The 16,588-nt window shown below is 50.1% G+C and overlaps 1 protein-coding gene across 1 annotated transcript; it reads right to left on the bottom strand.

Moving 5' to 3' along the window:
• Window positions 1-8,486: 8,486 nt before the first annotated feature.
• Window positions 8,487-16,430, bottom strand: LRRC75B (leucine rich repeat containing 75B). Its single transcript, XM_016126138.2, has 4 exons — window positions 16,240-16,430; window positions 13,703-13,831; window positions 12,144-12,262; window positions 8,487-11,652 (listed from the first exon to the last, which is right to left on the bottom strand). Exons 1-4 carry the CDS (start codon window positions 16,414-16,416, stop codon window positions 11,127-11,129), a joined length of 951 nt encoding a protein of 316 aa, XP_015981624.2. The 5' UTR covers window positions 16,417-16,430; the 3' UTR covers window positions 8,487-11,126.
• Window positions 16,431-16,588: the final 158 nt, after the last annotated feature.

The raw sequence follows: 16,588 nt of genomic DNA, 5'->3' as shown, positions 1-16,588 counted from the left end.
CTATGAAGGAGCAGTTATTGATAAGAGTTTAAGTCGCTATTCCAAGCCAGTCAGCTGGTTCAACACTTGAAAAAACTCCACAAACGCACAGGCTGTCTCTTTCATCTTCTGACAGGCACTACACAGTGCTTTTTTCAGGTAACCTTTATGGAAATGTCATCAGCTCAGTTTGGACAGCACAACATGGTGGTTCTGGCCCCTGACAAAGTCCAGCACTCCGATCTCTGAGTTTGGAAACCCCAGTGGTTCCGCATTTGGCAAAAGTAATCTATTATTAAAAAGGTAATTCAGAGAATCTTAGTGGCTAACATCTGTGGCTCCTATACTGGCTTTGTAAGTAGTTTCGTGATGATCACGGGGTGGGGAGCAGATTTTTGTGCATTTATTAGAGCATCTCTAAGCATTGATTGGCACAACCACAGTTTTTAATTTAGCAGGGGTAGAGAGGGCAGTGTATGCAAAGCAAATAACTGAAAAACACAAATCTGAAAAGCGGTGTTTTAGGGGTTCAGTATAGGATGAGCTACAACAAAAACTATTGAAAAGGGATTGATTATCAGCCCTTAGAACATCACTCATTGAACAGACTGTCCAAGTAATGGAAGGAAAGGAAGAAAAAAACCCAAAGCATCTGTTGATCATGACTTCACCAAGTGGTAACAGATCCCGTGTTACTCCTATAATAATGACCCCTAAGGAGCAGGCATTGGAAGGTCGGTCCGATACCACAGACACAGTGAGGCTTCAGTGATCATCCCACTAGAGCAGCCCAGATGTCTCTCGCTCCATAGAGTTCTTTAAGATAGAAATACCCACTGGTAACCCTGCATGGACTATGGTGCTTCTGTGCTGGTCACTTTGATTTATAGACATTGATGATTTGGCTTATTAATGAAGCTTCTTGAATGATTACTATAGCAAGTGGGATCAGTGGTTTTCAACGTGAGCTAAGGATCTTGTTAGGAATGAAGATTACAAGGCCCCATCACTAGAGATGGCAGTTACATTGGTCTAGAGGGGGCGCCAGGTGTCTGCATTCAACACTGCCTTTGCCACCCTCAGCTAGACGATTCTGATTCAGTATATCTGAAGCTACATTATGACCCTAGACTGGAGTATGTCTTAATATGATCACTACTTAAGTTATACTTTTACGATGAATAGTACTGTAAATAATGACACTTAGTGAATTGCATCCTGGATCTAAAAAGCTGACAACATGGTTCACCCTGGGAACCATGTAGGAATCTCAACCTTGCACAATTCTACACATGGCAAAGGCGAGCTGTAACCCTACCTAGATCCCGAAAAGGGGGTTTCTCACAGTTTTATTTCTAATTAAGTGTTCACAGTAAAAATTTGGGAGTTTTATAAAACTAAAAATGAAAAACCGTTTTACAGATAGTTTTATGTCCTACATTTTAGGGAAAAACAGTTATTCACATTGAAAGAGCAAATAGTTCTGCATGTTTTATTATGAAAAACAGCAGCCCTTCTGCCCCATTTTTCCTGCCTGAAGGTAGTCCCTTTTGGTTTCTTGGCTGATTCATTTGATTTGCCTCCATGTCACACTTTAAATAGATTTGCATGGCTACTCGATGTTTTGTTTAAGGCATTAGCTTTTGATGTCTCTGTCTTCTGCCTGCCGTGCACATACCCCCGTCACCCATCTGAGCAATACTGTAATTCTGCTTAGATTATATTCAGTGTTTACATGATGCCTGAGTATTTAAGTCAGCTGAGCTGTGTCATGGACTAGATTACTTTCCCACAGAACTTTTCCCTAGGATTAAGAATTCCCTTGTATTTTTGTATACTTTTTCTGTCCCCTTGCCACTAATTCATCCCCAAACTTATATAAAGACATTAACATATCTATGTTATCAATTCCTTCTTAACCTGTCCCTATCTGGACTGGCTTTTCTTTGTCCATAATGTGTTGCTGTCATCATGGGCCCTCCCCATACCTCTCTGTTGAATCTCCTGTTTTCTGTGTAACCCTTTCTCTTGGTTTATTTAACCTCGTTCTGGTAAGAGCCCTACTGTGGAAGGGGTGCATGAGTAGTTTTTTGAAACTGAAATGTCTCGTACTTGATTTGACTGGTTATGAAATTCTAGGTTGGAATTATTTTTCATTTAGAATTTTGAAGACATTGTTACTTTTTCATTGAGCACATTGTGCTGCTGTAGAAAAGTCTGAAGCTGTTTCAAGTTCTGACCCTTTGAGACTCCCTCTGTCACTAGTGTTCTGAAATTTCACAATGACAAATGACACGTTGTCAAAGGTCTGTTTACATGTATTATGCCAGGGCCTTGTTGAACCCTTTCAGAATTGACTCATCCTTTATTTCTGGGGAACTTTCTTGGATTATTTTTTAATTATTTTCTTCCATTGGTTTTCTGATTTTTATTCCTGGATTTCCTATTACTCAGAGTTTAATATTTAAGAATGGGATATTAAAAAATACATGTGTAAGGTAATCTGATTGAACTTTGGGATAAATCCCCCATGTCCATGCCTTTAAGGACTTCCTCTTGGGCTGATTAGATACCTGGGAGAAAACTTTCAGTTTCCTTTCTGGAGAGTTTACCTTGAACTGCTAGCCTTCTGGGGGTTCAGAGTGGGGAGAGGGCTAGGCAGTTTCAGCATTTTAGTATGTCCAGATTCATGTAGTCTTCCAGGTCTCTGGGAGGGCCTTCTAGTCCAGAAACCTTCTAACCCCTTCTAGAGAATAAGCTTCCAACTTTTTGCCAAGATTGGGGAGGGACAGCCTCAAGATCATATGGAGGTCTGAATATTGTTTAAGCAAGTTTTCTCATTTTAAAAAACATGTCTTTGAAAATATATTACTTTAAAATGGAAAATAACTTGGCAAGGTAAAGATCTAGAACAATGGATGAGATCCTAAGAAGATAACTAGATTAAAATTGAAGAGATGGATCCCGGCTCTGATTGTCTACACTACCAGTTTTCTCCAAGCCTCTGGTTCGTTTTATCTACAAGGTAGGGTTAGACTCAGTTGATTCACCTATGATACTAGCTCAGCTTCCACACTCCCCTGCTGGGTATTCTGTAACAGTTTTATAAAAAAGCAGATACCAAAGAGGATTGTCCCCAAGAGATGGGGAAAATATGCGGTCTTACTCCCTTGTGAGAGTTTCCAGCCTGAAGTGCAGGGAGGGGACCCTGCTAGCCTACCTAGGTTTAGTCGGAGCCAAGAGTTTAGAAGGGCCAGGCAGCTGGAGTTCATAGGACAATACAGAAAGAAGACAGCTGCACAAGGAACCCACTCGAATATCCAGAACACTGACCAGCACATGAGCGTAAGGAAATGTCCAAACTTGAGAATTTGTATCAGCCTTCATATGAGCCAAACTGAGGATACATGCCAGAGAGCAAGATCTCAAATGCTCTAGAGCAGCGGTCCCCATCCATTTTGGCACCAGGGACCGGTGTTCCTATAAGAATCTAATGCCTGATTCGAGGTGGAGCTGAGGCGGTGATGTCAGCGCTGGGGGGGGGGGGGCAGCTGCAAACACAAGCAGCTTCGCTGGCGCGCTGCTCACCTGCTGTGTGTCAGGTTCCTAATGGGCCATGGACAGAATAGGTACTTGTCTGCAGCCCAGGGGTTGGGGCCCCCCACCCCCACCAGCTGTAAAGGACGACAGTTTTGCAGTTTCTCTTCTGTGTTTGAAATTGAGGAAATGTAAGAAAGTTTACTTGAAGGTAGGAGAAATTAAGGCTGGCATGGGATTACAGACTAGTTAAGATTATGTTCTTATGCTTTAAAAGGGGTCTGAAAGGGCATTTCAAAGGTGTGTTAACCTGGATGCATAGAAAAATGAACAGGGCTTGCTTAATACAAAAGTAAACCTTGTACTAAAGTTATATCCCTAGGGTATGACTACCTCACAATGACCTGCTCAGTTGGGAATTTATGACCTGAGCACCCTGGGAGGTTACTTTCCATAGAACTCCTTTTTTCATCCACAGAAACTAACCAAGGCTGGGGAGAGAACCACCAAAAACAATTATAACAACGCCTGGCATCAAACTGGGAGGGGAATAATTTCTCTTCTTCCCAGCCAGAGGAAAACTCAACCCACAGGATAGTGGGTAGACTTGTTTTCAAATGTAGCAAAGAGTTTGTATTAATCGGGTATGATAAGGTGGTAGACATGGAGAAAACTGCCTAAAAGCAGTTTTTACTTAAGAGTAACCAAGACAGGGCCTCATGGAGATGCGACAGGGTGTTTTAGGAAGCAGGAGTGAGGAGAGAGCATGGCCCAGAGCCCTTATGGTTTTGCCAGGGAAAGAATGGATGAGGTCGAGTAGGCAATTTTGAGCAAGTTTACAATTTCATATTTTGGATAAAGTCTAGCGGACTCGGCTATAGGGGGTGGTCTCCAGTTTTCCAGTACCTGGCTCAGGGTGATTTAGGACAAGGAAATACTGGCTTGATGTGTGGAGACAAAGGTGGTTGGGGCAGACTTTGGATTGGTTTATTTGCATACAGAAGTCACGAGAGCAGTCAAATTGTTTACTGCCTGGAAATTAGAAGCTGTATCTACAGGTTTAGCATGGTCCCAAAATATGAGAGCATCATAAAAATAAATTAAAGATTAATACAAGTTGTATAAAGGATTGTAAACTGACAAGCTCTTTGCAATCTGTGAGGTCAACCAAGGGTTGCCTTGCAAAAATAAAAATTAAAAAAAAAAAAAAAGGTTAATACAAGTATCCAGGGAAGTCTTGCCTCATAAATGAGGAATAATTAACCCTAGGTAGCACTGCTCTGGACCCGCCTAACAAGTCATAAAACAAGACTTGAAAGGATAAAACTTTGTAGGTCAATTAACTATATCCTAGAGCAAAGCTGAAAAAGTTATGAGAATATAAAAATTTCCAGCACCCTACAAGGCAAAATTCACAATGTCTGGCATCCAATCAAAGACTACAAATCACAAAAGCAAGAAAGCACAATCCGTAATGAGAATAATAAAAAAATTTAAAACTGACACAGATGTTAGAATTAGCAGAGGACATAGAAACTTATTTAAACTATTTTACATATTCAAAAAGTTAAGTAGAGAGATGGAAGGTTTAAAAAGAGGAGGAGGGGAGGAAAAAGAAAAGGAGAGAAGGAAAAACTTCAAAGTGAACTTCTATAGCCGGATGGGATTAACAGCATATTAGACATTGGGGAAGAAAAGATGAGTGAACTTTAAGGCATAGCTGTAGAAACCATCCAAAATGAAACAACAAAGAAGCCGAAAGAGCCCTATATGACAACTTTTTTGATATATGGGTAGTTGGAGTCCCTGAATGAGAAATGATGAGGGAGACAGAAAAATTATTTGAAGAAATAACGGCCAAGACTTTAAAAACTTGATGAAAACAGATTTAAGATCAATGAACTCCATGCAGGAGACATATGAAAAAAACGACACCAAAGCATATGATTCAACCAGTAGCAAAAGAAAGAAAAAAAAGCAGCCAGAGAAAAAAGAAATGTAATCAGAACAACAAAGATAAGGGTGACATTTCTCATTTGGAACAAGCTAGTGAAGCAACATATCTTTCAAAGATATTTTTGAAGGCAAAATAAAAATGTTTTCAGATATAGAAAAGCTGAAAAAAATCCATCGCCAGGAAACCTGCTATACAAAAACTGTTACGAGACATCCTTCTAGCAAAAGGAAAATTATACCAGATAGTAATCTGGATCTACACAAAGGATTTTATTATGGGATTTATAACATGAAAAGTAAAAAGCATGACAACATTGCCATAAAGGCCAAATGGTAAAAGGAAAATAGACTCTTGTAGAGTTCTTATACTAGAAATGGTATGTTACTTAAAGGTAGAATGTGTTAATTTAAAAATATATAATAGAAACACCAAAGCAACACTAAAATAACAAAAACGGTAAGCCGACACTCAAATGTCCATTAACTAATGAATGGATACACAAAAGTGGTATATCCATATAATGGAATATTATTTAGCCATAAAAAGGGATGAATTACTGATACATGCTACCAGATGGATAAATTTTGAAAATATGCTTAATGAAAGAAGGCAGACACAACAGGCCACCTATCGAATGTTCCTATATAATGAAATATCCAGGACAGGCAAATTCATAAAGACAAGCAAATGAGTGGTCGCCAGAGACTGGAGGAGGGGAGAGCGAGAATGCCTGCTTAATGGGTGTGGGGTTTCTTTTGGGGTAATGAAAATATTCTCTAATTATATAGTAATGATTGTTGCACAACACAAGAGACTGTACTAAAGCCACTGAATTGTACATGTTACAATGGTAAGTTTTATATCATTTAAATTTACCTCAATAAAAAATATTAAACCAACAAAGGAGATTTATGATGGATTCATAAACAAATATTGCAAAAGAAGGCATAAAAAAGAGGAGGAGGGGAACAAACAACAGATAGGATAAATAGAAAATAAATAGCAAAATGATAGGCTTAAGCCTAACTGTATCAATAATCATACTAAATGTGAACGCTATTGTCAAGGTAAGAAACGTTTAAACCAGTTGAAAATTTTTATAACAGTTTATTTGAGCCAAACCGACAAACTATGCTGGGGAGCAAGATCTCAAATGCTCTGCCAAAACCAAGCAAAGAGAGTATAACAAAATAAAAGCTACTGAGATACCACTACCCAAGGGAAAAGGAATGATATATTCATGCAAAAACTTGTACATACATATGTGTTAGGAAAAAAAGGTCACAGATCAATATCTCAGCCATATTAATATCAGACAAGAAGATTCATTTAAGACTCAAGTAAAAGAAGAGCCAATGAAATCTGAAGTAAGCGGAACAAAGAAAATAAGGATATCAGTGAAATAGAAAACAGAGAAAAATCAGTGAAACCAAAAGATGATTCTTTAACAAAAATCAATAAAATTGATAAACCTCTAGCCAGACTGATAAGGAAAAAGAAAAAAAAAAGACACAATTACCAGTCTTTTGGCATAAAAGAGCGATTACTACAGATGCCACAGATATCAAAAGAGAATATTACGAACAACTTCATGCCAACAAATTCAACAACTTACATGAAATGGACAAATTCCTTAAAAGACCCAAAATACCAATGCTCACTCAAGAAGAAATAGCTAAGCTGAATAGTTCTATATCTATTAAAGAAACTGGAATTATAGTTGAAAATCTTCTTACACACACAAAAACAAAACTTCAGGCCCATGTGCCTTCACTGAGGAATTCTACCAAATATTTAAGGAAGAAATAATATCAATTCCACACAAATTCTTCCCAAAAAACTGAAGAGGAGAATACTCAACGAATTCTTTGAGACCAGCATACCCTGATACCAAAATCAGGCAAAGACAGTACAACAAAAGAAAAAGTACCCAAGAAAAAAGGAACTATATATTAATGCAAAAACTTGTACATGAATATTCATAGCAGTTTTATTTGTAATAGCTAAAAACTCAAAACATCTATCAACAGGTAAATGGATAAATTACAGTATGTCCATCCCATTGAATACTACTCAACAAATAAAAGGAACAAATATGAAAGAAGTCATATTAAAACATCGTGTACCTGTATGGTTCCATATATCTAAAACTCAAGAAAATGTAAACTAAATCTCTAGAGACAGAAAGCAGATCAATGGTTGCTTGGGGATGGGGATGGGGATGGGGTGAGTGGCGGGAAGCCTTAGCAAGGGGCAAGAGGACACTTTCGGATGTGACCTACGTTTGCTGTCTTGATTGTGGTGGTGGTTTCATGAATATGTACACAAGTCAAAATGTGTCATATCACACATTTTAAATCTGTAGCACTTGGTAGGTCCACTTTAACATATTTCAATACACGGGAGCGCACAGGGATCTTTTCTACATTTTCCTTTTGTTGCTCTCAACATCTTGGCAAGGCAGGTTTAGGATTGAGGAGGCTGAGGCCCCCAAGAGGTGAAGGCACCTGTAGCTGTCTCAAGCAGACTGCCACAAGCAGGTGTGACTCCTGCACCCCTGAGTACAAGGCTGGGCTTTGTTCAGTCTGACAGATATTCCAAACCTACTCCTAATTAGTCCCTTTCTATCCTGGAAGGGGACAGAGCCCGGATCCTCACTGCTCCCCGCCCCCGACTTTGCACATGAGGGAATTGAGGCCCAGGGAGGTCCTGACTGGTCCTACTCAAGGGGTAGTGCAACTGGAGGGCCACTCCCCACCACAAGACGTCACCTGCCTCAAGTGGCTTCTTGGGAAAAGGGTTACTCAGGAGTTCTGGTGAGTCCTGGGACCCCAGGAGGGCTGTGGAAAAGGCAGCATCACACGGGGTTAGTTAACATTTCAGACGACAGCCAAGCAGCCTGGCTCACATCCCAGCTCCTCGACCTTAGACAAGTCACTTAACCTCTCCTTGTCTCGGTTCACTCACTTACAAAATGGAGGTATAGCACCCACCTCCTTCAAGTGTTAAAGAGAATTAAAGAGACGTAAAGCTACCGGACAGTACCTGGCCCAGAGAAAGGCTACGGAAGTGCTTGTTAAGTAAATAGATGGCTTCAGGCCTGCTTAGTCCACAAAGTTTGGGCTTCTGCCATTCCTACCCAGAGAGGCCTTGGGTGGAGGCCCCGCTGACGCTGATGAGCGCCTGCCCTTTACTCTCCACACGGCAGGCACTATCCAAACCTTATGTCATCCTCACCCCAGCAGGATGAGGGGAGGTTTGGTGTACCTAATTCCCAAGATGAGAGAACAGGTCTTTGGAGGACCACACCGCCAGCCAGCGTTGGGGCCTGTCTGCCTTCAAGACTGGGGGCAGGTGAGGACCGACCTGAGTGAAATCTCTACCTGCTGCCTCCTCCTTCTGGAACTTGGGCTGGAGCCAGCCTGATGGATCTCTGCTTCCTAGGGCGACCCTGCCTGTGGCGGAGCCTTGCTGGTGGTTGTGAGGCCCCCATGTAAGGGCCCTGTGAAGGGGCTGCAGACACCTGCATGGCAACAAAGCCAACCCTCTTCTCCTGAGCTGTTCCATGCTCCAACTCGGCTGTTGCACCAAGCGCCTCAGTCCAAGAGGCGGGGAGATTGAGACCAGCTGCTGCCGCCTAGATTCTCCCAGAGCTCGCCTGGCGACACACGGCTCAGGTCCTCACACCATCCTGTAAGACTCTCGCTGAGCAGCGACGTTCAAGGTTTGTGGGCTGGATGTGGGCCAGTGGTGGGCAGGAAGCGAGGATGGCCGGAGGGCTGGGGGGCTGCTGGGCTGGGGAGAGCTTGGCATTTCTCCAGCGAGGAGTCACACGAGTGCATGGCTGCCTGCACGTGACGACAGGCTTATCAGCCTGCTCGGCCCAAGGACAGCTTCCCCATTCTTCTGCTTTATGCTGGTCCCTTTCGACTCTCATCCTGCTTTGCCTCACTCAGGGGAGCCTCAGCTCCCTATTCCAGGGTAGGGGCACAGGGAGATGCTTCTGTAGCTCCCCAGCCACTGGGCAAGGAGGCCTAGGAGGAGCCAGTACCCTAGGAAGAGAGGAGAGACCCAAGGCCGTTGTGAGGGGTGGGCCTGGCAAGGACCCATCACAAGTCAGGAGCAGAGCTGGGCCGACAGGATGCTCTTCGCACCCTTCTTACCACCTCTGGGTCAGGGTTCCGGCGAGGGTGCAAGACAGTGGGGCCGGACTTCGGGGCAGACAGGCGGCATAGAAGGGGCAGCTCCTTTTCCTCGCTGCTTCCTGCCTGGTCCTGGGACCAGCACCATGCATCCTCACTCCTCTTGCCATCTCCCTCTGGCCCAAGAGGCTGCCGTGTATCCAGCTGGCCTGGAGACATGCTGTCGACTCACGGTCCTCTGTGGCCAGAACTGTGGGGGAAGGTCGGGGCTGGTGCGCTGGGGTACATAGGCCCAGGAGGACCCCTGCCTTCTCCTTGGCCCGTGGGGCTTCCCTCTGCCACCAGGTCTCTCCTAATTCTCAGGATCCCATTGCCCCCAGACCTAAACTGGTGCCCCACTCTGGGCCTCATTTTCCCTCTGGATATCTCTAAATTCCTTTTTTGCCTCTGCCCTACCCAGCACCAGTTGGGCTGAACTGCGGCTCTCCACGCGGGGCTGTGAGGGTGACCACAGCATTAGGCTTCTGGTGGGGAGCCTGCCCTGACAGTACTGGGATGGAAGGGAGATAGTCCTCTGCTAGGAGCAGGCTACCTCTGGGGCAGCTCTAGGGCTGCTTGGCCTCGGAGTCTCCTGCTGCCGATTTCACCCACCTCTACTGCCTGCATGCTCTCTTGGGGAACCCCACATCGGAGTCGGTGCGGGGAACTGTGCAGGTGGGCCCCAGGGCCTAGAGAGCACACATGAGCTCTCCATTTCTGGTCTGATGTATCTTCTAACCCCGCAGAGCTGCCCACTCACCAAGGGCGGGGGCCCTAGTGGGGTGGGCACTAGAGCTGGTGGGCGGTACTGTGCCTCCCTCCTGTCAGTGGTCTTGTCCCAAGTCCAAGAGGCCCTGGTAGGGGGAGGTCAGCAGCCTGGGCTCAGCCATGAGCTTGCCGTGGGCTCTGTTCTGAGCTTCGTCCTTCTCTTGGCTCCCAATCTGCTCCTTACCAGCCCTGACCAAGCCCTGCCCAGATGTGAAGGCCAGGATCTTGGAGGCCTCCTCTAACTCCCCAGCCCAAAGATGGCTCTGACCCCCACACCTTAGTCTTTGTGAGGGCCCTGCCTCTGTGAGGGAGCACCTTGAGGGAGGTCAGTGTGAGCTTGGTCCCTCCTTTTCGGATGGGCAGGGTCCCTGAGTCCTTGGCCCCCTCTTCTCCCCACCCCAGCAGCAGGGCCGCACTCAATGTCCATGATGCAGAAAGGCTGAGGCAGAGTGGGTATCACCCTTTATTGTGGGGTCTGCACAGTGGGTGCCAAGCCCCTCCTGCTGAGGGGACCCTGGAACCTCTGCCTGGGCCACCCATCCAGCCTCTGATGAACCCACTTTCCTTCCATCCTCTTAATCTCAGGTCGAGCATACGCACTGGGTCTCTGGGACTCTGGGGGACCTCCTGGGCCTCCCTCACCCCCGTCCCATGTGTTTGGGAGCACTGTTAATCAAGTAGCACGGGCCAGGGTAGGCGGCGGGTCACCTGGCGCAGCAGGCCTGGGGCTCGGACCCTGGCCCAGCAGCTGCGGAGCCCCAGGTAGAGGCAGCAGTGGCGGCCCCGGCCACGCTGCCCTCAGGCTCAGAGTCCAGGCCCTCATAGATGGTGGGGAGTGAGGTGCGCTGGCTCAGCCGCCGGCGCAGGCCGACCAGCAAGGGCTGGGGCAGGGAGGCCACGTCTACATTGTTGCCCAGGTCTACCCAGGCCAGCGCGGGAAACTTGGTGGTGTCCTTGACGGCCTCGGTGAGCTCACGGGCGGCAGCTCGTGTCAGCCGGTTGCCATTGAGCAGGAGCTGGGAGAGGCGGGGCAGCGTCCAGAGGCTGGGCAGCAGCAGGCGCAGCAGCTCGTCACTCAGCCCCGTGAAGCTCAGGTCTAGCACCGTGAGCCCGGCGCCCTGGCTGCCTAGGTAGCGAGTTATGTGCCGCACATCCCGCGTTGACAGTGAGATTCCCGAAAGGTTCACGGTCTCCCCTGCCATCAGAGTCCCCTGAAGGCTGTCCTTGAGGCTGTGGAAAGTTTGCAGGCAGGGATGGACTAAGCAAGGCCTGTGGCCCAGGCCGGCCCCTCTGGCCACATACTATGACCTGTCAGGGCAGTACGGGAAGGTGGGGGTGGCCTTGGGCCAGCCACTTTCCCTCTCCTGGCCTCAGTTTTCTTCGCAGTAAAATAAGAATCGTGACCCAGAATCTGTCTCCCTCACAGCGTGTTGTGAAGATTCAGCAGATACATGCTAAGGTTACTTTGGTCCAACGGGGCAGGACCGGACAGGTGGAGACTGAGGGACGAGCGAATGGCAGGGGGCAGGTCATACAAAGAGTGCAGCGTGGCTTGGGGAGTATCCACTGCTATTGGCCAGACTGGCCTCCAGGGTTGGGTCCGTAATGCAGATAAGGGTGAGGGGCGCCAACCTCCCTTAGGGCTGGCCCTGCCCCTCTACATCAGCCTGGGAAGAGACCCTAAGGAGCATGAGGTGGGGCTGTGGCTGGACTCCCCTTACCCGCTCTGGGGCTTCCTCCCGGGCAGGCTGGACTCTCGCTGCCTCCGCTTGGAGTGAGGCGTGAGGTGGTAGATAAGCTGTCGGCAGATCTTGTCGGAGGACTTCCAGAGTTCACAGTCCTGTGGGGGGCACGGCTGTCAGGGTGAGGCCAAGCCCCTCCTACCACCCTCTGGACCTTGGGGATTCCAGTACGCTGGTTGAGCACAGTCATCATTACAGATCACTGAGCTGCCCCCTGGACTCCCCCACCTACTTCTCCACTCCAGCTATGGCCAGGCACAGAGCCAGGGGAGGCTGCGCGCTGGGAACTGGACAGGCTGGTCAGAGGCCCGCAGTGCCCGGCGGGAGAAGACAGAGACAATGGGCCCTTGTTCCCTGTCCTCAGGCCTAGGGCCAGCATCTCTGGCAATGAGTCAGCTCTCAGCCCACCCTCAGGCTCCCCGGGGACTCGCCACAGGGGGAGGCAGGACCAGTCCCTTCCAGGGAGCCCTGCTCCACTGACGCCACCCCCAGAGAATAGGAACCAGCCAGGTTAGCACGCTCTTCTTCCTCTCACTCTCCATTCTAGACTGTGTCTGCGGGACCTGGGTCCGGGCCGCCAGGGCTGGGAGGGTTAACACATAACGGCACCACCACCCGGCTCTCTCCTGGTCCTGAGTGAGCCCTTGTGGAGGCCCAGCTTGTGCAGAAAATAGGGGTGCCTTGCTTTCCACAGCTGGCACTGAGCACGCTCCACTACCCACATGTCCTTTATCCAGTCCCTTTGAGAACAGCGTGCACACACAATGGCAGCAAGCCCCAGCAGTCACTGTGATGGCTCTAGGCCACCTCGGAATCCTCGGTGACAACTGCATATAGATGTGGGAGTTCAGAGCTGGCAGGGCCCGTAGTGAGCACCCTTGTTTCACATGTGACTGAGGAATGGGGGGCTGGGGGTTGGCCACAGGCTGTGTCAGGAATACAGCATCTTCACTGCTCGTGGTGGCAGGATGTCTGCAGGTGCCCTCAGAGCGGGGATCTGGGCAGACACGGTGCATGGGGGGAGCAGGAGGGAGGTGTAGGCGGCAGACACCAACTCAGCGTGGGGAGGGACTTTCTTGTGGCTCATGCTGCTGTGAGAAGCAATGAGTACTTGTCTCTTAGGGTAACCACACAGGATGGGGACGTGTGGGCAGCCTAGGGCAGCTCTCTTCTGGCCCAGGAACTCAGAGATTGGGAGGTCAGAGGCTCGGGTCCATCGATGTATATTTCAGAACAGTCTGTGTCCCACAGGGTCCCCATACTGCTTCCTGCCTGAGTCCCAGGGCCTGGACAGTGTTGCCAATCAGGAAACGGTATACCCAGCACACAACTTTCGAGGTTGGGAAAGCACAGCTCACACTTGCCCCAGTTGCTGGCCAGTGTAATACATTGAAACTGGCATCAGAGAGGGGCAGTGAGCTACCTAAGGCTTTGCAGCAAGCCAGATCAGGATCCAGGCTCCTCGCCTCTGGGCCTGGGCTTTCCTGGCCCCTGTAGACAGCACTGCCCAGCCTGAGGTCCTTGCCTGCTGGCCTTACCATCTTGGGGCACTGCAGGTCACGGGCCAGGTTCATAAGCAGGTCATGAGAGATGGGGTCTACCAGATTGAGGAAGGCCACGTTCCTGTAGAGGATGTCAGTGAGGAGGGTCCCCTCAAGGCCCAGGTCCTGTGGGTGGTAAAGAGAGTTGAGTGAGCCAGGAGTTGGGGCCACCCTTCTCCAGGTGCCCTCCCTGCCAACCAGAGCCCTCATGTCTATTCTGCTCTCTCCATCTGTCTCCCTGAGGCTTGCTGGAGTCTCCCTACAGATGGCGATAGGCTGAGCATCCCGGGCAGGTGGGCCTTTTAGATGAGAAGAGGGTTAGGGCTTCAGGGCCCTCAGGGTGGTGGTAAGGGGGCCCCAGAGCCCTTGGACTGGTCTTCTGAAGGTGAAACATCCTGCTGTGACACCTTGCCTTCTCTGGGGATGGGCTTGTGCAGGGGATTCTTTGGGGACTGCTCTGATGACCCCCCAAATCACTGTCCTCCGGTATTTCCTTCTGGGCTCTTTGCCCCATCTAGTCTCAGGCGCTCCCAAGCTGTGGCTCTGTTTGTGGACAGGTCCAGACCTTTCCTGTGTGGGTGGACCTCAGTTCACACTGGGCGTATTCATCCCCTGTCCTGAAGCTGTCCTCACTTCCTGTGCCCCTGCTCAGTAAAGGATGTCACCATCCCCATCTTACCCCACACTCTTCCTCATCCCTCTCCACCCAGCCCTCCCTCCCTCCCCACTGCTCAAGAAGGTTCAGGTCTTGTCTCCCAACAGCCTCCTTCTGGGGCTCCAGGACTCCTCACACCCTTCCAGTCCCACCCTTAGGCTGCCAGAGCTGTTTCCATGAAACACACCTCTGAGCTTGACACTTAACCCCTTTGGTGGAGACCAAAAGCTCTCGAAGTCGTGTGATATCAGACTCGGGCACAGCCTGGCATTCACGTTCTCCCTGGCCCACCGGCCTCGTTGTCTAGCCTCCAAATCCCTCACACCTTGAAGAGACCCCATTGTCAGGACCCTGGCCTTCCTGCCTTTAGTCCTTGACCTCCTGTTACTTCCACCAGCCAGTCTCGCGTGGTGCTAAACACCCTTTTAGAGGTTCCATTTAGAGGATGTACTGATAAGCCGATGGGGCGGGCAGCCAGGAAGGGCCTCCAGAACCCATCTGGGCCTCCCCAAGCCAGAGGGTGACATCTTTGGTGCATAAGCCCCCTGCATACAGGAAGACGGGCCAGGAGGGAATGTCCAAGGGCCATAACTGCAGAGTTCCTGTGGGTGATGGGGCACGACAGGCCCCCCCTCACTGGGCCTTGAATTCCAACCTCTGGGACACAGGGGCAACCTAACTGGTTTCCCCTGCTACAGGGCCCACCAAGCTGGTGCCTTGGGCTCTAGGTGTTGTCCCGGATAGAGATCTGTGCCTCTGGATAGTCTGACTGATTCCATCCTGCTCTGCTCTTTGCATTTTAAACACCATTCATATTCATGCTGCAGATGCCAGCCAGGGAGGATCCAGAAGGGAGGGGTGGCTGGTAAGCCTGGGATGACCCAGACAGGGCCCCAGACCGCAGCCTGCTTTCTGCTGGTCTGGACAGCTCCTTTTAAAGGGCCAGCCCTGTTTTCCAACCTGATGGGCCAGGAAGAGTGTAGCAGGAGGAACAGGGCTGGGAGGCTAACAGTTGTGCTGTGGCCTTGGCTGGCTCCCAATCTGCCCTAGATTCACCACTTTTTTCCAAGCCTCAGTTTCCCATCTCTAATCATCCACCTGCAAGCCAAGACCTTCATGGCTGATTTCAGCTTATAGGATGGAGCAGGTTGTGGTGGCAGTTGCTGCACAGGGTGTGGATGGGGGCAGAGAGGGAAGTGGCCTGCCTAGTAGTGATGCTGGGACAAGAATCCATGTCTCCTTGGGCAACCCAGGGCTTGGGATGTAGCCCCAGAGCCCTAGTCTGTCCAGATGTGCTGTGATGTACAGATGCCAGGAATGTGCACTCAGTAGGCATGAGCTGACCTTTAAGAGCGCAGGTGATGCGTGCCATAGCTCTTTCTGGGCTGCCAAGGTGTAATGGTGAGGTGGCACCCACTGACAGCTGGGCTGTTGCTTCTCAGGGTCCTCTCTCTAGGGTCCACTGCCTCTGCTCGCCCTGGAGGAGAGGGGAGCTGTGGGCTTCCCATTGCCCCTCACTACAAGATGCCCACACTTGCCACTCCTCCCAGGCCCCCTCCTTTCCCGCCAAGGCCTGAATCTGGGCTCTTAGTCCTGGCTGGGGGCACCCTCAACACACACAACTGACCTCAAACCCCAGGGGCGCTGGGCACTTACCTGCCCTCTCCTCTACACTCCCGGCGCCCCTGGCCTCAGAGGCTCTCACTTTAGCCGGCTGCCCTCTCTCCATCGCCCTGTCGCCCAGGAAACACTCCCACCCCTGCAGCCGATAGTACGCTCCCCTCAGAACCCGCCCGGCCCGTGCGCCCGTCTGGGGCCGGCCCTGCCTCCCGGCCCCTCCCGGGCCTCCAACCCCCGGCCGGCCCTCTCCTTCTCTCGCCTGGCGCAGGAGGCGCAGCAGCTGCCGGGCGCGTTCAGGCCGCCGCTCGCGGAGCATGGACTGGATCTCACGGAGCCAGCGCACCCGGCGCTCATAGGGCGCGGGCCCGCACTCCGCCGCAGCCCCGGCCTCCGAGCCCGCCTGGGGTCCGGCCCGGCGGCCCAGCCGCGCCCCCATGGCTGCGGCGCTGCCGGCGCCCAGCGGGCGGGAGGCCAGGCGGCCTGAGCCCCGCCCCCGGCCGCCCCGGCCCCGCCCCCGGCCCGCGATGCGCTGGTGGGGAGCGCAGGGTCCGAGGCTGAGCGTCCCCTCCGGGCCAATGCCGAGGAAGGGGGACCGCGGGAGGGGGAGT

The sequence above is a fragment of the Rousettus aegyptiacus genome, unplaced genomic scaffold, assembly GCF_014176215.1.
Source record: "Rousettus aegyptiacus isolate mRouAeg1 unplaced genomic scaffold, mRouAeg1.p scaffold_m13_p_5, whole genome shotgun sequence".
Taxonomy (NCBI): domain Eukaryota; kingdom Metazoa; phylum Chordata; class Mammalia; order Chiroptera; family Pteropodidae; genus Rousettus; species Rousettus aegyptiacus.
The sequence above is the reverse complement of the archived record's forward strand: the minus strand, read 5'-3'. Positions and strand labels throughout refer to the sequence as shown.